The following is a 23,594-nucleotide window of genomic DNA, read 5'->3' as shown; positions in this document are numbered from 1 at the left end:
TCCCTGTCAGTTTACAAAGTGATTAATCAAGAAGATTAATAGATTAAGGAAAGATATGATTTAAAACATTCACAATAATTTTGCATTACTGAAGATTAGCTAGCATTTTAGCCGTATTATCCCTCCCATCAAAGAACAAGTTACAAATGTTAGAACAAGTTAGGGGACCTAGAAATCAGACAGAATCTCTCTGGAATCTGATACCACTCTGGGTATTTCAGTGAGTATATGGAATAAACAGTCTCTATTGACCAAATGAACAAACAGAAATGGTGGAGACTTACACTGTATAGCTCGAAGTCGAGGAATTATTGTGGGGCTACTTGATGGACTAGAGCTGTTACTGTTCAAACTCCTCCTCTTATCCAGGTTGGGGGATGCCTGCACTGTTATTTTGTGCTGGAAATCTATAAGGGAGTAAAACGGATCAGTTTTAATGTTCTAAATAAAAAACTCTTCAGGTGATTATAATGCTGTACTTCTTAAAACAATTAAAGCTATATAATGAATTAAGACTTTCCAGTGTAGGAGATGTTCCTATTAAAAACGCTGACAAACTTTAACTCTTAATGTAACAATTTAAACACTGAGTCCAACAGGCAGGATTTCACACCTCCACAGACACCGTTTGACAGGTTTGCAGTAACATCACCAAAAGCAGGCAGGTCCAAGTGGACCCAAACTGAGACACAGCCACATCACAAGCTGTTATTCAATCTTGTTGGTTGTCACAGAGGGAAAGAAAAATCTCAGTATTTCATCTCAAATCAATCAATCAATATTCACGGAAATCAGATTTGCCTTAATTATTTTTTTAACAATGTAATTCATATACAACATAAAAAGCAGCGTTAACAAAGAAGCCGTAGCTATCAACATGTCAGAAAAATAAGACACCAAACTACAGAATTTCAAATATTTATAGCAATGTAGTAAAAAAAGAACAACAAGTATTGGCAAGAAGGAAAAACCTTATGAAATAAAATTTGACAATATGCCCCTCTAATCCCCATCACCAGTGCAATTACATTGTATGCTATTGTTAAAACAGAACTGTTTCACAGACAAGTTCATCTGGGTGATTCTGGACAACAAAGAACTAAGTGGTAAGCGATATTCTGAAAAACACTTTAAGTTAAATATGAGCAGAACTGGAAACAACAGACCAAATATTTAGTTTAAGCTCGTGATCCAGCGTAAAGCGATCTAACATGCTTATGTGGGAGGCTGTAGTGTGATTTATATTTACTGTTATTATTACTTCTAAAGTAAAGAAAAATAAATTTATTTTACTAGTGCTGAAATAGTATTCTAAATACTACTACCCTCTGTCTCTTTCCAACTACTAGACAGGTATGATTTGGTCAGACCTGTGTCAGTGTGACTTTAGATTCTTACTGTATGAGTACTAAACTGACAGACTTGACCTGGAAGCCACTGAAGGTTTCCATCTTCCACACTTCCATCAGCACTGCTGAAGGCTTTCTAACCATCGGCATAATCTTGAGTTTCCATAGTGTCATCTCATGGCAACGTTAAAAAGGTACCACTGAACCAGAAACTAAAAAAACCCCAACTATACAACCGCATCCCCTTTGCAAAGGGGGCGTTTTAATACATTCACGGGTGGAATTAAATGCTCTAACATTCAAATTATACCATATTTGTATTCTGAAATAATATCTTCTGTTGCTATTACAGCGTTTTCTTGCAAGAAGTAAAGCATCAAAGATCGTAACTGCTGTGTTGTATTTGGGGCTGCAATAAGCATGTAATTTGGACTTACTACACACGTACCTCCAGCTTTTACAAAGTGCTGTTTTTCTGCTAGGTGTTTTAAGTTTAAGGTAAACAGCACTAGTATTTGATCATGTTAGAATGTTCCAGGATGTGATAAAAAGGTACTTTTCTATCCGTACAAAAAAAAAAAAAAGGTAGCAAAAATCTGAAGTTTGAACCAGTCTTAAACCATGTGGCTCCCATGCTAGTAACCTTTCCCTCCAGATACAATGGACTTCTAGCTGAATTAGGTAAAAGAGTCTTCCAGCTGAAATCAGGACTAGTACATACAAGAATATGATACAGGAAAGTGGTTTTTGGAGGGGACACGGGGGCTGGGACAGGGGACGGAGAAAAGGAAAAAAAAGGGGGGGGGCAGGGCGGGGAGGGCTATACAAATCTTACCATACCCTTTTGCACTATTAGGGTAGAAAGACTGGATGATGAATTAAAATAGTAGCCAATTCTGAAAACATTACCCATGGAACTGAAGCCTGCATACTTGATCGTAACATACATAGTGAACTTTTTTTTTTTAAAAAAAAAAAAATCACAAACCTGAAGGCAAACTAATTCTGTGTCCATCTTTAAGTTTTAACCGGCTTCTTTTAAATTTGCCCTTCCTCTTCTTCACATTGGGTTTCTCCTGATTTAACTGGAATATCATGATGTTCAGCTCACGCTCCAGTACATCTATCTCACGTTCTGCTAACTGTTGTTCACGGCGCTTAAGTAATTCTTCTTGAGATTTTTGCTGAAGAGCTGCTCTTGTCAACTCCTCTTCTCGTGATCGAAGCTCCTGAAGAGTCACACAAGTAAAACTAATAACGTGAAGGTCGTATCAAAGGATATATAAAGCGCACGGTAGGTTGTATTTTCTGATTTATTTTCACGATGCACTAGATACATATAATATGCACACACAACCTTCTGAAAGTCCTCCATTCTGCATAAACCAAGATTCTGTACCCAGACACAAACCAAGCATTACACAGTTTCTTTTTAACCATTTAACCCGAGTCGCTTTACTTAAGCGCTGGCAATGGGGACAACACATCCAATCAAAGATTATCAGCTTATAGCCTAGCAGAAAGTGTGCTCCAAGTACTTCACATCAGAGACTCTTAGAGACTCTTTCATAGCTCCTATGCACTAACATAAAGCCAATGACCTGACGAATAGACAAATGAATGCCTTTATCTTAAATTTTCTAACCTTTCCTGTTTTTCAGCCATGTATTAAGTAGCACTTTTCAATCTAGAAAAGCAATCAGCATTACACCAAATGAGGATTAGTGTAACAGGATAAACCAAGTCATAAGACAGAAGACAGCTGTTTCTTAATTAAAATCTAGCAGTTATCTGTATAACATCAAACAGCTACTCACCACTGAATTACACCATGTAGACTCTCCAACCATCAATCCCATAGAATAGTTCCTCTCTTTTTAATTTTTTTTTTTATTTTGGAGAAGGAAAAGCTTCAGTAAGGAAGTTAGGTAATTTTTCAGGGTAAATGAATCCCCAAGGCTAAACAGCTGTAAACCCACCATCTTAAAAACACCTTAAACTTCAGCTTCCAATATCTGTTGAAAGATACCTGAAATTTATGTAGATGTCCCTTCATAGTATGCGGCGTATTATACATGAAACAGGCTTACCCAGAAGTATTATAGTCAATACTGCTAATAAAAAAGACTACAGGAAAAGAAGCTACAATGTGACTGATACTGTATGTTTCTCACTACAGATTTTTTTTCATTTTTACTTAAGATTGTGTAAATTCTACCTGGATAGAAGCTGAAATTCAATTCAAATGGAAAGCCAGCATTTGAAATTATGCTATGCTAAAAGTTCTGGATATACTAGAAACTTCTTCATATTTAAAATTCATTCATTCTGTCACTGTACAATCTTAAAATTGTAGTGGTTTGTTGGTTTTTTTTTTTTCAGAGCAGACTGCCTACTTCTGCTCATAAGTATCCAGCAATGTTGTATGCCAGCACAATTCCTTATCGCATACTGTGAAAACAAAATCCTGGTCTTCTGCTCTTACTAACACCCACTTCGTCTTGAATTAATTCATTCCTGAACTATACTATTTTGGTGTCTTCAAATAAGGGTAAAAAACCCCACACCCAATCTCTCTGTTTCTTCCAAAAAGACTATGCATGTCAAAAGACAGATAAGCACTGAAGCAAACTGCTTCAGTAAAAAGTATCTGTTCCTCAGAAAGATACTTGTTTTTAGTTTACAGCTATGGCATACACACACTTTCACCATTTTCAAATTTAATCGGAATTATTGACAAATTTCATACAGTTTGGTAATTCTAAGTGAGCTTGTTTCAACAAAATATATGAAAAAATATTTTTTAAAAAGTCCGCTCTGCTTAACATACACACTTCTGCAAAATGCAACTGTACCTCTTGGAAATTCAAAGGAGCCTGCCTTCACATCAGCAAGTAAGGTTTTGGGTTTTGCTTTTTTTGGTTTTGTTTCCTTTTATGGTTTTGTTTTTAAAAAGATATTTAACCACCTAACTTAGAGATTGCTGTAAGTTCTCATTTCCCTCCTCCCATCCAGTCAAAACTGGACAACCTAAAACAAGGGTTGGAAGCAGAAGCCTCATGAATTCAGATTTAGAATAAAGGTACTTCAGAGTTTAAATAGAAAAGATCTTTGTAACTGTATCAATACAGTAATTAAGATGTATTAGGAGACGCTGTTGATTATCCATCTCTCATTGTCTTAAAATCCAGGTCCATAAAGCTCAGTAACTAGGCAAAAATTAAGAGTCCGTATTGAAAAGGTAGACAGTCTAGAAAAAGTGTTTCCTCACTGAGAGATTAAGTATTTACTCTTTTCCAAATAAACTAATTAAAAACAGACTTACTGCAATTAGTTATGCAATGTTTCTATACCACTCTACAATTAAAACACCCATTGTAAGGAAGCTAGGAAAAAAACCCTATATTTAAGTTGCTCAAGAATGTTTGTCAAAAGAAGATTGTGATCTTCACTTGGAGTGGGTGGCTTCACCATCGTTCATTTACAGCAAGCCCTTGAGGAAATTCCTCCAGCTACAGAAGTTCTTTTACAGGGCATGAGATCCCATGCACGGTTTTCTGGTTTATTATTATTTGTATAAACACTTCATAGACATTACTTTCTCCCAAGTACCGAACAGTAACATTGATAACATGCCAAAATAAATAAGCCCACACACACAAAAACCTTCTCTAAGTCAAAGTTACGTGCTTTCATTCTTAAACAAGTTTACCTAATTAGGGCAGATGCCTTTGGAGATGCATTTACTTTGGCGTATGAGAAGGGAGATTAATTTTATCTATTCCCCTCCCTATTTAAGCTTAACTCACTTTTACACCAAAAATATGACTCTTCTCTCAAAGCTACGCAACATCTTACTTTATCCTAAACTTGAGATTTTTCTTCAATAAGAAATCTCATACCAGACTAATACCTCCAGAAAATAATAAAAAAAATAAACAAAAACCTGTATGGGAATGACTGTTACAATTGCTCCCAGAGTAAAAAGGGGAAAATGGTTAGTTCAGAAGTTGCTGGAGAGGCAGAAAAGAGTTATGCCCTATGGCAAGCTGTGGCAATTAAATGCAGTGGCTTGTGACACCACAGCAAGTAAAAAGGAAAGTCTCGACTTTCTGTAGAGGGACTATAACCCATCCAGAAAGGCAGAGATCCAACAGCTACAGAGGCACACAGCTTAGCTCCAGCATCCTATAGGCTCACTGCAGGCAGAGCGGAGGCTACACAGACAGCACCTGCCCAGTTCCGTGAACTGAAATGGAAGAGGGAAAAGCAGAGGGTACAAGAAAAGGCAGACAGGAACAACGTAAGGTTATCACTGATGATACCGCAGTCTTAAATTCTGATACCACATAGGCTAATATTACAGTAGATCCGTAAGATCGCACCCATGCCCAGCCAACAGTCAACAAACAGCCATCTGTGGCGCTTGATGAGAAACCAGAGATAAAGCTACCGACAGTGTAGCAAGATGAGTTCAGTTTTTGCTTTTGTCAAAGTGACTATGTCTTTTTATAAAGATTTCTTCTTCTTCATCTATTACCACATCACAAAAACCAACAAATATATACTCGGCAGTAACTATATTGCAAGAAAGACCAAGGAACAAATACGTTCCTAATAGAAGCATTTCTAACAGGGACTCAAGAGGATACCTGGTCTATTCCAACTGTTAGCAAGCTGTCTAAAGAAAAATATAAACCTCAGAGCGATTAAAAACTAGTTAAAAGTAACTAAAAGAGAGGGCAAAGAGAACTAACAGTGGGCGTTCATTTAGCACAAACATATCATGATGTAAGAATATGGAAAGAAAAACAGTGACAGGCATCTGGATAACAGACAAGAGAAACCGCATTTGCTGATTCGTGAGTACAAGTTTGACTTAATTTTATTAATATCTGGCAGGAATACTTCCAAAACTGCAACACTGAAAGAGATCAATATTATCAGACTGTCCAGGAAGAGGAGATAAAAAGCACTATTCCATTTTTGGAAAAGAAGCCATGTGATACAGTCATATAACAGGATGAAAAGCTTTTCATTCCCACAGCTGAGAATGTTCAGCAGCAGCTGAAAATCTGCAGATTGTAAGATTAGCTAAGAGGTAAATAAACTCTTGTTTGTTAAGTGATGCATGCAAATATCCAAGGAAAAATAACAGTTTTTAAAAAGAGCCAACCTGCCACATTTACAGACCTACAGCCTGTTTTCTTTGGGGAGACAGGTGTGGATATGTTTCTTTTTCAACTGCCTGTACTTCTTGAATGAGCCATTCATATGATAAGCCTCATTAAAACAACATTATGCTTCCAGTCAAACCGAACATTTCACTTCAACCGAAATACCTCTATCTGTAGTTTGAGCAGACCAAACTGTTTATTGGTTTTGTTAAGGAAGAAAGGGAGAAAGCAACACTGTCTAAAATTTGAGAAATCAGTACTCAAACCTTTTTTCTGAAGTAAACTTGCTGCCAAACAGTTACAGGATTATTTAAAATACAGTCCCAAAACATATTAATGGAATTTAAGAATAGTATATCTACAAACAAGAACAGGCAACTTACGTTAACGATGTTTTAATGAGAGAGTAAATCCTCTCTTCCAAGTAGTTTACCCTGCTAAGTGTATCTCCGCTATCAGGTTTCTAGTATACTGGTAAGCCACAATTCAAAAGTTCAAAACTGCTGTATCACATAAATGCACCTACACACATAACCTGCCTCCACCACTATGCAACTGGAAAAATCAACTTACTTTTTCCTTGGTCCTCAATTCATTGAATATCTGCTGAATTTCCAATTTCCAGTCGTCTTGCATGGAATGAAAAGACTCTTGAGGCATTTCAGTCATAACTGCCCCTTCAATGGCAGTAAGCTGTTCAAGAATTAAGGCAAACGATGGTCGGATATGAGGATCCTGCTCCCAGCATTCTAGAATTTATCAAAATCCCATCAGTTTTTAACAGTACATAGAACATTTTGAAGAACTACATGAATTTCAAGTTACTTGCTACTGTACTTCAAGTTCTAATGTGTTCCCTTTACCTGTAAGGCTTCTCTAGTTCCTTTTCCATTTACCAAAGTGACATCTTCCTATGTGTACTCAGAGGATTGTTTTTGTATTAATAGTCACTTTTTTTACCTTTATCTTTAGGATCTGAAATAGCATAACTAGCAGTACTGCACAGAAGGGATACATATAAAACAAAGAAATTTATTAAATACAAGGAAATAGCCATTAGCAAGCCATGCTTATTTCTCTCTAAAGGATTTCCAAAACATTTTTGACAATCAGGAAGAAACAATGAGGAAAAAAATGGCATTTGCAGTTCTTCCCCTTGGGATTTTAATCTTGATCTTCTATTGATCAGCAGTATATCCTCTAGTTTACGAAAATTAATTTGAGTGTAAAAGGAAATCAGTAGAACTAGAGCAAAAAGCATACTGTCACTACTGAAGAACATGTGTGGTACACAGTAATGCTGTATGACTTCTTCAGAAACACATTCAACTGTCTATAACACCAGACTGCTGTGTAAAGAAAAACAAAGTACTCTGTACACAGCACATTATAAAATGACGTGTTTATTTTGCAACCCCATAACTATTACAGGCAAGGATCCATACCCCCCAAAACATAACTATTTAAATACGTAGGAAGAAACAACACATATACCTTTCATTAGTTTTGCAAATGGTTCAGGGCAGGTGGATGGAATGGGCAAAGTAAGCTTATTGACAGCAACTCCATAAGCCACAGCAAGGCCATCAATGCCACGGTAAGGAACTTCTCCTGTAAGCAGTTCCCACAGCAACACTCCATAACTACAAAAGGTAATTTTTTTAACAGTTATTTGCTGAATACTGACACATCGTTTACTCAAGAACAAACAAGTATCTGTCCAACCATGTACAGAAATTCCTGAGGATTTCCCATGTCAGTGGTGAATGCCTTTAAGAGACAGCTCTATTTTAGTCATCTTGCACCTTTGCACTAGCAGTGATTAACCAAACTGCATGCAACTAAGACTGGCTCACACTCCTACTCAAAATGTAGCCTAAGGTCATATTATAGAAATGTTAGTATCATGTAAAACTCACAACTGGAAGTCTGAATGACAGGAAAACAGGCAACCTTCTCCCCACCAAAAAACAAACAAAAAAAGAAATCTCAGCAAAGCATTCAGGCCATTCCCTCTTCCAAATACAACACAATTTTTCTAGACGCACATGCGTTTTTTAAAAAAAACAAACTAACAGTAATAAAAAACATCAGAAAATCCTCAGCTTTGTTTGCAAGTTTGCATTTCTTATCCCTTGTGTATTATATAAAGGGTTGTTAACATTTTGCTTCCCACGGAAGATGCAACAAGATTGAGAAATGTTTACACACACACACACACACTCTCTACTAATTTCTCCATACTAGAAAAAAAAAAACCAAACAAAACAATATTGTTTCTAGTGAAAGGTGGTGGCACGAAGAGATCTTTTTGAAGCGTCAGGTACAGAAATCAAGAATCGTAGGAATTCCTATTGCAACAGCATTAATCAGAAGAATTTCTACTATGCTCTCCACCAGAAGAGCAGCTGGGTGTTGCTTTGACCTTCTTTGGGTTTGTATGCCCAACGTTTCGCATGCTTGAATGACCCAAGCCACTACAAAGGGCTGGGACAACACGCTCGCTGCTGTCGCTCCAGAGCTCCTACCACCACTGAAATGGATAGCTTTCACTGCCGTTTTTGTGGAAGCAGAAATTGCTCCTTTTAAAACGTAAGCTAGTCCTGCCAGGGAACCACTATCTGTAGAACAAGGATACGAAGGACAACCTATTGCTGCTTTTGAATAGTAAAGTGAGCAAGGCAAAGGGGAAAAAAATATTAGAATAGAAAGTATCACTCTTGCCCCTCCTCTCCAGTGGTTAAAGAAACAACCTGCAGGTTTTGCAGGAACAGATTGAATGCTCCTACATGAGGAGAAATACATACAGCATGGGGAAGGGAAGGGCTATGTACCCCGCCACTTAGTATGTACCCCTTAGTACCAGAAATATCACCTCAGCTACAGCAGATGTGACAGGAAGAACACACACTAGTTAAGCTTTTCTATCACTCCCTCCCTTAATGAGAAAAAGTCATTCAGCATTATTACAAGACCTCACAACAACACTTCAATAAATAGTAAAACAGCAAATCACGCAATACTAGCATAAACATCAGCAGTGTTTTGTTTACCTACACTCTGTTGATCTAAGAAGCTTTGCCTATCACAAAATCTTACAAAACTAATGAATTTACAGTGCTAACAATTAATCAAAACCTGAGGAATGCGGTCTATTCCCCCCCCCCCCCCCCCCCAAAAAAAAAAAAAAAAAAGAAAACAAAATAAAAAGGGGAAGTCTTGGGATTCTTACTAATTTCCTCCCAGATTTTTCCAGTCTAACCTCTGCAGTTGCTTGTATACTTGAAGAAGGATAAAATAATGAATTCCAATTTTGTTTTAAATCAGTGGTATTTTCTTCCTATATAAAAATATTTATATTTTATATAAATAGAACATATTGTATTTATATAAAAAATGAATATTATATACTTCTGACCATAATGAGTACACCACTTCCTGCATGATATGCATGATGCACATTTTATGCATGATGGAGGAATTCTACTGAACTACATTTGCTTGCTTACAGAGAACACAGAAATAATGTCTGCCATCTCAGCAAGCATAGACTGTTCTTAATTCAAGGAATTCCCTTGTTCCGAGTATTCTATATATATTTTAGCATAAACTCTGAAGTTAAGCAGAACAATAAATTAAACTAAAAAGAAATAATCTTTTTATAAAAGTTGTGTCACGCTATTAGCTTTAGTTACACTTGCAATTCAAGCTCATAATCCTAAATAGTTTTCAACAGTGCCAAGAAGGTGGTTGTAAAATGTTAAGCAGACCAACACAGTAATAGCCTGAAAGCACCTCTTTTAATGAAAGCAATCCTAATACCAAGCACCAAGAGTCAGCACTGCGGGCGCAAAACTGTGAGGAGGAACCCTAAAGACATTCTAGTCCTGCCAGGCTGGAGTTTTTGGGAGATACTAATGTACCATTACCTAGGACAACAACTACTTATTAACTTTCTTAACTACAGAAGTAGCTATTTTGTGTACTACATTTCACCAGGCCACGTACAGTTGTCCTATAAATACAGTCATAGCTTCTAAGAAAGAGTGGGTTTTTATAAGAGCAAAAGCTAATGTCCTTCTCAGTCTTCAGCAAAAGGCCAAACCACAGAAATAATATGCTTGAATTATGCATTTTTAAAACACCAAAATGAATACACTTTCAAAAATATGTCCTTTTAAGTATTTTCATTATTAAAAACTATTCTCCTGCTGTCAAATGTGATTTAAGCCTTACTATATCTCATTCCAGCAATAACCTGCTGGTTTTATGTATTTTAAAAGCTAGTAAAACCGAAAGTAATTAAAAAGTTCTCAAAGCTTATTTTGCTCTACAACCCATCTTCTAAAGCAGGTTACTGAACATGCTACATGAATCACTTGAAAATTGTAAGAATGTGCCAAGCAAAAGCAGCTGCTAATTCTGCTGTACAGGACGTGCTTCCTAGCCTTGCCAAGAGCTCGCACAACGGAGGCACACGTTCCTGTAAAGCCCGCTGCTGAAGCACACCATCAGCACCTGGAAATCTGCGGGCATATTCGCACTTTCAGACTCCATACACAAAACCGAGACTAACAGACTGCTGAGAAATGCGTGATGATCAATGGAAAGGGCTGAGAGAGTGGAATTCTTGTTTGGGGATTTGGAAGCATATACCAAAGAGTAGTAAAAGCAGTAGTTCCAACTCTGGTTTGGGAAACAAAAGGATACACACGCAGGGCCTGGAAAGTACCAGTTCTGCTATCTAGGATGACACCTGCAAACATGCAGCCTGGAAGGCTCTGCATGAAAACACTCCCACAACGTTTCTGAGCACGGGCTGATTCTGCAAGAGCAGCCTCAATTGCTCTCCCCAACCCCAGTAAGAGGTCCGCAGATTTCTTTTGGAGACTCAGCACTCCATAGGTGTAACTGAAGTTTAGAACTTTTCTGGAAAATACTGTGTTCTTGTCTTGGAGAGACCCATACTTAAATTTATAACCTGAATGCTTTATAAAACAAAAAACACTCCTATAACCAAGGTATTCTTTATTTGCTTTTCTTTTAAAGAAAGAGTAAAGATAAGCAATAGAACAGATCAAGGTGCAGTAAGCAGAAAATCTTTAGAAGCCGAGAAGGTCTAAACCATACTGTACAATACAGCCTTTCTACTTAAAAAACCTCTCCTGTTAGATGTCCATCATTGAGCTAAATACTTACATTTTTACAAGAGAGGCGTGCAGGAGAGAAGGCGAAGAAGAGAAATACTGTAGGTTCCAAAAATGTAAACTAATGTTGCAGCAGAATATAAAATAATTGCACCAAAGCATACCCCCTCAGATACCTAAAATCACAGCAACAAGACTGGACAGGACCTGTAATTAAGCATGGAATACAGCTGATTAGGGAAACGCCTACACCCAACCTCCACCCCGCAAAAGAAAAAAAATTAAAGAAAAAAAGAAAAAGAATGGAAAAAAAAAGAATGAAGCCAAAGATGTTTCTTAACTGGGCATCAACTCAGACTGATGTAAACAAAATGCTGAAAACTGGTTCCAGACACGACAAATAAGTGTCACAAAACAGTAGTGCAGATACAGAATCATCCAGAGAATACCAGAAGTATTACTTCATGCTGTAGAATATCAAGCATCTAAGCAAAATAGGACCCTATTTAAGAATTATACAACACAGAACATGCATAAGGCGGCATGAGAAAACAGATTAAGGTCCTCCCCTCCTTCCCCAAATACCTATCTTGGATCCTTCAGAGAGAAAACATTTCCAACAGAAAAGAAATGTAGACTTTTCAGGATGCGGCACAGCAGCTTTTAGAGCCTATTGTGCAATCACTGCTTTTCCACACTCACAAACCAGAATTAAATAAAAGCTAAAGTTACCTTTCTACAATAGATATATCCCATGCTACATCACTCAAAAATAACATCAGTATTGAGAGCCATGTTATTTATATGATCCACAATAATGTATTTGACAAGAAATTCACAAATTTAATATAGGGAGTTCCCCACCTTTAAAATTAGAGAGCAAGTTAAAACAAATTTGTGCTGAATATACTTTTCTCACTCCAGCTGCTGGAAGCAAACTCTATAAATGTAAAAGCTTAGATCTCATGTTCACTTTTACACATGATCATATTCTAGATTCCTAAACCCAGCACTAATTTAAGTTTGCATTTGGCAGAATTCTGGTTTGCAGCTTATTTTTATTTATCAGACATGTAATAACTGGCGGGTCCCATTTCTTTAGACAGAATGAGACTTTTCAGACATCTGATGTAAACATACCAGTATGAGATCAATGATATATAAATGTATTAAGAGCATATGGCTATTAATATTAAGACTGAAGATAAAACGATTAGATATCTTAACCAACAGATATTTTAAAAGCTTCTCTTAATGAGATCTTGCTTACTTTATCAAAAAAGAATTTTTTTCCTGTTTTCTCTCCTGCTCCCTCCAGTTGGTAAGTGAGTAACTAAAGGTAGATCAAATTAAGTGGATGTTGAGAAGTGAAAGTATGTTTCTTAGAGCAGCTATACTTGCCATGTTGAGATGATAACCAAGGAAACCACCAAAATAAAATTCAAATAAAAATTTATTCAAAAACCTTGACATAGCTCTACTGAACACAGTCTTCAGCAGACAAACCTCTTACCTCCAAATATCACTTCCTTTAGAAAACATGGAAGACTTGATAACTTCTGGAGCCATCCATGCGTAAGTCCCTGCTGCGCTCATTTTGGTTGTTCTGTGCCACTCTCTAGCCAGACCGAAGTCTGTAATCTTCAGAGTTTTATTACAAATGTCATCATGTTCCATCTTCTCTAGCAACAAAACTGCAAAAGATTGAGTTTTTAAATTAATGGGAATCAAAATGTCATCTTGTTATTAGTTTCACATTCAACTCGTACTGCACATATAATTGTATACTTTAAATGTTGTGAAAATATTATTGCAATTTTTATAAACATGAAAGAGGGTTTTGGTTATTCTAAGCTATAAAAGCAAGAAATATCTAGTGTCATGAGTTCTTTATGCAACTGTGCGAGTAGATAATGAACTAGCACAAGATACCCACTGTAATGTAAAGTAATGCACGTAAGTTTAAAAAAGCCCAGAATCCTAGCATCCCACAGATGATGCCCAGCTGTGAAAAAAGTATTCACTCTGGAATGATTTCCTGAAGTAATAGAAATAGCAGTAGTAGTAAACCAAAAACAAATACTAAGAATTCTTATAAAATACTTAGAAAAAGCAGGACACATTATCCCACTGTGTAAAATCCATGCTTGATACTGCACCCAATCCTGGCTCCTATTCATCTCAAAAAGTATGTAACAGAACTGAAAGAGACATAGAGAAGAATACAAGCAGGGTGCTCAAAACAGCATGTCCACAGCTACAAGGAATGGTTAACAGACAAGGAGTCTTTTCCCAGGAAAAGAAAAACCTGAGAACATAATCTAGAACAACACCTATGGATTTAAGAAAGCTGTAAGTAACAATTGCTCATGGTTTCTCAACACAAGAGGACATCATTGAGCAAAATTAGCAGATAAGAATCAAACACGTGGCAGTCATTCACACAACACAGAGGTAGGTGAACTTTGCAATTGTTGGCATAGCATGTGAATACTATTATTTTACACAGATTTAAAAAGCGCCTATACAAATTCACAGAAGACAACTTCATAAAGAGCATTTATATCACAAAAGCTGGTTTAAGTTCAAGAAATCCCTAGGCACAAGTCAGTACAAGTTGGGGGACTATAGACCAGGGGAGTTAACTTGCCTTGGGAGTCCCCAGCTGGCAAAAAAAGACACTGGACTTGGATCAAATGCATGTTACGTTATACCCACTGCACCTTTATGGATGCTAAAGAGTAAATTATCTTTTATCACTGTGCCACCCTACAGCATGCATTCAGTGTCTGACTTGTTTGCAACACAACAGCATTGGCAGAGTTGTAATACACCTTCAGAAAATAGTGTTAAAAGAAAAGAGAACTTGGTTATTCTGTTACAGTTACCAAGGAGAGAGACAACAGCTGCAAAGGAATCATTAACACAGCATAATTTTAGTTCCATATCCAGTCCTCTGTCACTGTCTGTGGGAGTAACTTAGCTTAACTCTCTGTTAAAATTATCTCCTGGGACAAAGATCAAAGGTTAAATTACAAATAAGAAGAATCATAAATGCATGTGTTTTCCAACTCTATGTATGGCAAAAAAACAGTACAAGGAACCCATTAATACAAGAAAAGCAGATGAACTACCTTCCCTCACAGAAAAAACTGATGACCTTGTATTTGCAATCACAAGAAATCTTTTTTACCGGTACAGATTAATTACACTCTTACCAATATTTCAAAAAATTACATCAAATCCAGATGAAAAGAAAGAGAACCCACACTGCATTTTCAGTAAGCTTCTTAACACAAAGTAGGAGAAATGCAGGCCAAAATGGTCCAGACAAACCAAGAGCTCACCAGTCAGCACCACCAGAACAAGTTAAATTCATGCAAGAGTTTTTATACTTTTATACTTGAATCAAAGACCTATTGTTTGCTATTCCATTTCAAACATGTTCAGCAGAATTCCTGACATTCCTTGTCAGTCAATGTGACCGAAACCAAAAACAGTTGGTCTTGCAAAAGGTAATAACTGGCATGGGACCAAGTTTCGTCCTACAAAGGACAATGTTTCTTAGCAGTTCAAACTTCCCTTTCCGGACAGTAGCCAGGAAAACAGCAATACTATACACAGATTAGTTAGCAGCTGGGTAGTAAAAATGCTCGGCATAGCTGAGTAGTGCTCCGTCCTTCACAGTAGCCTAGCAACCTTTACTACAGCATCCTTCTGCCTCTTCCACAGCTTCCTGGCCCTTGCTGGCTGCTGACCTGTGAGCAGTCACTTTACAATCTTGTGCTTATCCTGTTCACTCAGCCTCCACCTTTTTTCTTTTCAAAATCCTTTAAATTGCCTTTTCGGGCTCCAATACCTCTACAATGTTAAGTTGGGTAAGAGCCAGTTTAGCACTTTTTGGTTTACTTTTAACATTTTCCAGATGGTTTATTTTCCACAAAGAGTAAAATTCATACTTAGATTAGTGCTTTACTTCTGGCAAACACAGCGCAAAAATATTTACAAAGTACAAAGCCTATTTAAAATCATACCTACCAAAACCCCTGAATTAATTAGGAATGCAGAAGTACAGAAAAATCCTGTGTCCACCTCATTTATTTTGACACAAGCAAAGCCAGAGACTGTTTCTTCAGTTAGATGGTTAGACTCAAAATCTAACAGGAGATGACTAAGTTGGATGTGAGAATACTACTTTGCATCAAACTAATGTAAAACTTCACCTTGGACTGTTACCCAAAACCTGTATGTACTACAGCCAGAAATAAGCATTTGACCAAATATTTTTTAAGTCTGCATATGATTCCCACTGGTAACACCATTTTCAACTCAATTCTGAGTTTAGCATACCTCCCTTTGTGACTCCACCTTTCTGGAATGTGATGAAGGGGAAAGTAAATTTATCAACATCACAGCAGCAGAGGTTAGGGTGCCATATGCCAGGCACTGCTTGAATATAAGAGACAGCACATGCCCAGAACCGTTTATAGTGTGAGAACAAAGAGATGTTATTGCGTGTTACTTTCCATAATTCCTTGAAATATAAATCAGCAAGTTGAAGATAAAAACCCCCCAAAAAGCCCTTAAGTCAGAAAAATGAAAACATACAAATACCATGCAGTAAAAGCGGTGTGGAAATTGGTAGATGTGATGTTGTAAAGATCCTAATAATTCAAGACACTTTCAACAGTGCAGCAAGCATACATGAGCACTCTAAGAACATCTGCAACAAAGATACTGCTATTTAACCACACAGATGGAAAAAGCCTTAAACTCCTCAGCTGTCTAATATAACTAACAAGAACTTGGAAATCCAAGTATTGCTCATCCTAGCTCACTGAAGGAAGTAGCTCAACAGATTATGAAATAATTTAGGTTGGAACAGACCTCAAGATGTCAAACCCCCCACCTTGGAGCAGGGCTAATGCTGTAAAAACTGCAAAGCTACTATCGAACATTTTTATGTAACTAAAGTTACGGCACTCTGACAGAAATAAGTAAACTATATTCAAAACCGAACTATTCACTCAACTACCGACATTAATCTAACTTAAATATTATTTAAAATAAATTTTGAAGAAAATTAAGGACAGTAATTAAGGACATCAAGACACAGAAAAAACAGCAAAATTATGGCAGAGTTACATTACAAGTAGCTTACAACACACTAATTCCATTTTGTCCTGATAGATGGTTCTTAGAAAGCAGTTACGGTAGCAGGCCTGAGCACATACGAGTACTTTTCAGGAAGTTTAATCATACAGACAGAATAAGGATTAATCAAAGAATTCTGTACAGCAGTTGTATAAAGGAAAATACTAGGAGACAATTTATCCGGATAATTAGGTGTTTACTAGGAAGCACATTTGTTTCACATGCCAATTCACAATCAGAGTAAAAATACAAGGTGCATTTCAAGAACTGATAACAGAGTTACATACTGCCCACTCTGAGGAAGATCAGACCATCATACTAGCAAACATGCAAAGTTGGAAGGGATCAATCATAAAATCTACAGCTATAAAGCAGAGGTGAAGGACGAAGAAATGGCTGGCCTATTCTGGCTAACAGAAGGAAAAGCAAAGCTACACATAGTTGCAGAAGTAGCTCATGCAATTCTAAAAGACACAAAAAATGCTTTTTTTAGTAGAAACAGGGAAGTGTCAATAAAACTGTACCAAGCATAAGACCTCACATGAAATACCGAACAACTAAAAAAGCACATATGTATTCAACGGCAGGAACTTAAACTGAAGCAGATACAGAAAACAGAAGTAGAATACTTAGGATACTGTAACATCTTTAATTTATATAAAATCAGAAGAGCTTGTGCTTTTTGCTAGGGTAAACAAAGGTTGAAATAAGTTATGAGAACAGATGTTAGCCATATCTAGAAGCAGGATGCAGACTCTAGAGCACTGGTGCTCTTACCAGTAAAAATATTCTCCCAGGTGCCCTGACTGATCCATCTTACAGGCACACTTGTGATTAAACTCACTTCCAGATCTGGAGCTACCAGGGTGGGGAGTCTTAACAGATTTCAAGATACTGCCTCTTTTCTCCCACCCCCTTTTGGCCCTCCTCTGCAGTGTAAAGCACAGTTTACTCCTCAAATAATTCAGAAGATCCAACATAGACTCCTGTCAAAAAAGTAGTGGTTCCTTAAGTAGTAAGGCCATTAATCAGCCATGCTTTCTGCATTATCATAGTTACAGCTGGCACACCACCAAGTATTTTACGGTGTAACAGCATGCAGGTAAGATGCACACTGTTAAAAACTAAAACCTATCACACAGATCCTCAAGACTGCAACGGAACTGGACCTGCTGAGCCAGCCAGTACTTCCCAAGTCCATGTTCCTCTAATTAAAATAGAACCGACAACATCTCTCTGCTGAACCGCTGCTGTTCCCATATGACCGGTTTTCTTAGTCAGGAAAGGCACAGAATTTAGGCTTGAAAAGAAAAGGAGGCAGAAGTCCCAGCAAAATCCCAGCCAATGCTCCTAGTTCCCCCTCCTTTGCCTGTGTCATTCCCTTCCCATCTTTCCAACTCCAAACTCTCCCCTCTGGCATTAACACTTGCTTTGAACTACTGACAGCAAAAGGTAATAGATCCAGTGCAGCAGCTCAGGTTAGAGATGCAACAAGTGGCAGTCCAGGTCTGGCCAGATTTGGGTAAGAGCTGCCCACCCTGCTCCATTATCTTTTCTTGTGAGCATGGACTGAAATTTTATTGGGGAAAAGAAAAAAAAATAATAAGTGAGAGCCTGGATACAGGCAGATAGGCTGTAACGAGTCAAGAAATAATAGAAAAAAGCACATCTAGACAAAACAGATTCCTGGGGTGCATGCCTGCTCTACCAAATTCAGACAGGTCCAGAACTACACCTCCAGTGCTACCTTCAGGACTATGCTGAAAGTTTAGAGAGGAACTAAGAGCTTTCGTTTAAATTGAAAGTATTTTGTTTAAAGCATAATTTTAAATAAAAGGCTTACATTCTTACCTCAGCTGCTCCTTTTTTATTTTAAAATTCATGTAGCTTAAGAAGCAGTATTTACAAGCCCAAGGGAAGCCTGGACAGACCTTTGAGCTGGTAGCACACTCAAGAAATGGCCACCGAGCACTAAGCTCTTCAATGCTACTCTTAACACAGGTTATTGCCTACAGTCTTGGTTCTCTTTTTGTTACTAAATACATATAGATTGTATTTCTCCAACCTTATCTATCTCAAAGCCCCCACTTAATCCAACACTACATTTGAAAAGTTTCTGAAATCCAAAGACTTCATGCAGTTAAAATAATTTTATTCCATAATGCATTCCAGCACTTTCATTTGATCATTTTCAGTTACCAGCCATTTAAACCAATTGAGTAAACAATGTATTCTGAGATAAGCCAAGTCAAAGGATTGAACACCTTTTTAATAGTTTAAACATATTGAATTCAAACTACCTTTTCATGCTTAAACTTAAAAAAAATCATCCTGAAATACTCAAGTCCTTTCTGTCCTTCCTACCCTCTTCATACTTTCTACTCTATCCTCTTTATTTTCTCTTTGTTACTACTAAAAAGATTAAGCAACCTTATTTTCACTAGTTAATTGTCACCAATGGCTTCTTACTACCTTATCTACAGTTTGCTAAATAGCTGGCTATCATGGGTTTTGCAAATATAAGCTATTTAATAGCATAGCTATTTAAGTTACTAGGATTACAGGTAAGATCGCCTACATGCCCACTACATTTACCACCACTGATAAAATCATTCTTAGAGAATAGCAGAAAGAAAGATGTTACACTATACACCTCTACTTGTAAACAGAGATTGCACAGACAATGCTGCCACTGTCATCAGTCTCCCCCGCACCTGGCCAGCTCCCTCTCCAACTGTTTGCAAGTGAATCTGGTTCCTGTTAATTCACTAAATCAACATGCAACAAAACCAGCAGGGCAACCCTGCATCTTTACCTGTGAACTAACAGGCAGAAGGAAAAACTTATTAGATGTTGCGTATCCAGTTAAGGAAACACAATACCTCATCAATACTGAGACCAACTCCATTATCTGGAGCTGTTGTTTGGTCCCAGTTGTAATTAGAAATTAAAAATTCAACACTGCTTATAGAAGCCATGCTCAGTTTTTAAGCTGCAAATTAATTAGCACAGTGAAAACATTAACTGATCAGAGCATCTCCAACACATACAAATGATACACTGGCCTATACAGCACTGCTTCTTAAGTACTTTGGTTTCCTCCTATGGGTTCTCAGGATAACAACTGTTAACTGTAGCCAGTATCTGTCAGACTGTGATTATCTCACTAGATTAAGTTTAGAGCTCACCATCAGCAAGGGAATTTCATCCTTTAAACACTAGTTACATACGCAGGAGGCACTTCTCTACTTTTTGTTACAGGGATACTGTGCTCCTCTATCATCTACACCCCTTTACAGCAGGCATATAAGCATTTCTTAACTTTCAAACTAAATGGAAAGCAAGTTTATTCTTAAATGTATTTGTCTAAAACCATCTAGAGTAAAAAAAAAAAAAAAAAAAAAAAAAGAGTCCTACTTCACAGCAGCCAACATACATTAAAAAAAATCCTGAATGAAGTGTTCCCAATTGGAAAGCCAAAACAAGACAAGACTTGACATAAAAAGTCTTTGACAGCAAAAATTGACAAATACACACCAACCCTGTAGGAAAAACACATCCCACAGAGGGACATGTGGCACAGGAAAACCTCTGAAGTGTAAGAATGACAGGGAGTAAGGATCAGAAAGGGGTAAGATTTCAACAGCTTCAACGCACCTTGCATCACCGTTTTTTGCTTCCCCTTCACTTCTTTAATAACCATTATTAAAGTATCTTTGGGCAAATGGAAACTTGAGAGAATGAAGCAGTTTAAACAAGTTATTGGCACCGGCTGTAGATACTGTGAGTTACTTTACTGCCTGCCATTTGTGCTTCACTCGCTGTTCAGATAGTTCTGTAATGCAAAACAGAAATTTCTATTGTGCCGTAGAAGGAAGTACCACAGGTAAGAAGCATTTATAATTAGACATTCAAATAATCATCATTTAAACAATAAATCTTCAGTAAAATCTGAAAAATGTAGGATTTGGATATTGCATCAGCCAAAATTCAAAAGCAGACTGAACACTAAACACCCTCAAATTCCCCGTTTAAAATATTTAAAATATTAAGCTTAGTTCTCCTGTTTAAATACTACATTTAAGAAAAAGTTACCTCATTACAGCAATTCCTCCATAATATTACAATTACATGGAAATCAGTCAACACTGAAACTTAGCTTTAAAACTCAAAAAATTCATGTTATGTGGCATCTGCCAGGAACTTCCCTACTGATTTGAAACAACACTTACTTTCTTATAAGCTCACTCTTCTTTGCTTGCTATAACTTTCTGAAAGGCAGCTATGCAATAAAAACAGTGACCAAAATGCAAGCAGATTTCAGAAAGACATGCATAGAACAAGCAATAACAGGCGGTGAAACAGTCATTCCTGACTAAGATACTCTTCTGGTTTCAAACTCTGCAGAATAAAGTGGTTGCGTATCCATTCCTTAGAGAGCACCACAGTTGTTAGGAAACAGTGATTTTTAATTTTTTTTTTTAGGAACTTATTCATAAAAACCCTAAAGCTATTACATTCAAGCTGCAAAAGGAGTCACAGCCAAAATATAATGCACCAGGTACAGTTTCCTTCAACAGAAACATTCAGGAAACACCTTAATCGCCTCCCTGACCCCATATGCAAGATCTTGTCATTCCCTTCAAAACAAAGTAAATACATATATGCCATGTAACATACAGAATTCAGCAGGGCAGTGCAGCTGACATTTATAATCTCAAAAACAGCATCCAGGGGCAAGAGCTGACAGCCATTACCTTCCTTCAGACTTAACAAGTTAATTTACCTATCATTATTCAAATCGCTTTTTCGAGATTTAATTTAGACAAACAAGAATATTCCATTCAAATTTGTTTTGAATTTATAGGGTTTTTTGTTTGTTGGGTTTTTTTGAAGTAATTAGAACATGACGATGCAATTTGATATTTCAAGCTAATCAGGAGAATACACAGCTTCTGAATATGCACAAGTATTTACATACCTGGCATACTTTTTCTGATCATAACGTATTACACTCAGCAGTTACATACTTCGTTGTTGCTTTAGCTTGTGGTCTATATCAAGGGGTATTGGATGTGTTGAAATTAGAGCATTTAATGCACAAAAAATGTCACTTCAAAATTCAAATTTACAAAAGCTGAATATAAATATAGATACATAAATAGTAAAAACACATTCTACCTTTAAATGTGACTTACTAACTGAAGTATAAGGGTGTAGGCTGATGTCACAGCCAAGACTTTAAGAGCCTGCTGTCACTAAAATACTTATCTTAATCTCCTCCCCAGTTATAGCCCCTCATCCTCACAGGTTCTTTTTTTTCCCCTGCCCTGAGTCCAGCAACTAGGTAGTCTTGGGAGACTGAACTAGCCAGACAGCTCAGCAGAAAACTAAGCCTGCAAATAAAACAGCTTAGAATAGTTTTCTGCTGGATCCCTCTGCTGATTTAACCCAGACCTACTGGCCATGCAGACAGAGGAGCAGATTCTGCTGACACGTGGGAGGGGGGAGAACCTGTGCCTGGAGATGGGTGAAGCCTCCTCCCACAGCTAGCTGCTACATCAAGCTGCACATCACCTGCTGTACTAAGTGAGAAGTCGAGCAACGTTTCAGAATTAATAGATCTAACCCCTTTTACATCTAGTTTTAATCAGACACGTAACAATTGAATCCAGCTTTACTACTTTTTTCCATCATAAAATAATCTTTGATGAAATTCACTATTGAAAAGAACCAGTTGAATAAACTGAAGAAAAAAAAAAAATTTCTCCGTCCCTTTTAAGATGCCTACCACTACGAATCCAAACAAACTCTGCTTGTAGATGCTTAGTCAACTTCAGTCATTGAGTTCCCTTAGAACTTCATCAGTTAACATGAAACTCCTTTAACATCTTTTCTATGAGGAATTTTAATAGGTTACAGTCCATAAACTATTCTGACTTAGGTTGTCAGTTTCTTTGAGAGAGTTTTATTCCTTTAAAAAAATTTTGCCAAACAACCTGCTTCAAAACAACGCAGAAAGAAACCCAGAATTTTTGAGCCCACTTTTTTAAACACAAAACTGGTGGAAAATAAATAAATAAATAATCAAAACGTATTCTGTGAGATAGAAGGATTCCTGCTTTCCATCCTTGCAGTTTCTTCAGTGGCTGAGGAACAGCACCCCTAGGACCATGCTTTTCCAAGAATTCTCATCATCTTTAATAGCACAGGCAAAACACCTACTTTGAAATGGGAGCTCTGCAAAACTGGCAGCACTACCTTTCACTTGGGAGGAGAAAATGGAAGGGAAAACCTGCTCTTTTGACTCAATAATTAGCATAACATTCAGTAATGAGTTAAAAAGTACCATTTTTTGCATAACACATGAGGAAACAAATGCAATTAGTTTCAGGAAGAACAGTGGCATTTCATCCTAGTGGAAAAGAAAACCACAAAAGTGCCCCAACATTTAGAGCTAAAATATAACCAGTTCCAAGGTTTAATTTGCCCCATAATGAACCACAGCAATGAAGCAGTTACTCCTGCATTTTTGAGAGGGAGGGCCAACTTATCAGCTCCAAGTTAATAGCACACCTGCCAAAACACAGATTTTAGTCATTCTGAAGAGAACAAAGCATGATTATACAGCCAACACTGGCATGTCTAGGACTGATTTAACTGGAGCTATGACCCCCCCCCCCAAAAAAAAAAAAAAAAAAAAAGTTAAACTTGGCAGGAAGCTCCAAGAAGGAAGAATACTTCTGTGGTGACACTATACAAGTAAG

General features: G+C 37.2%; 1 protein-coding gene across 2 annotated transcripts in view; it reads right to left on the bottom strand.

Moving 5' to 3' along the window:
* The window catches only part of MAP3K21 (mitogen-activated protein kinase kinase kinase 21), a 43,456-nt gene that overhangs the window by 10,967 nt on the left and 8,895 nt on the right, over positions 1–23,594 (bottom strand). For both annotated transcript variants that reach the window (XM_080388864.1, XM_080388865.1), the window contains exons 2-6: positions 13,187–13,367; positions 8,021–8,169; positions 7,100–7,275; positions 2,338–2,578; positions 285–407 (exon numbers count right to left, since the gene is read on the bottom strand). In XM_080388864.1, coding sequence (XP_080244990.1) covers positions 285–407; positions 2,338–2,578; positions 7,100–7,275; positions 8,021–8,169; positions 13,187–13,367 — 870 coding nt within the window. The remainder of the gene's footprint in view (positions 1–284; positions 408–2,337; positions 2,579–7,099; positions 7,276–8,020; positions 8,170–13,186; positions 13,368–23,594) is intronic.

Source organism: Falco punctatus, assembly GCF_963210335.1.
Source record: "Falco punctatus genome assembly, chromosome: 5".
Classification (NCBI taxonomy): Eukaryota; Metazoa; Chordata; class Aves; order Falconiformes; family Falconidae; genus Falco; species Falco punctatus.
This window is presented reverse-complemented; position numbering and strand designations above follow the sequence as displayed.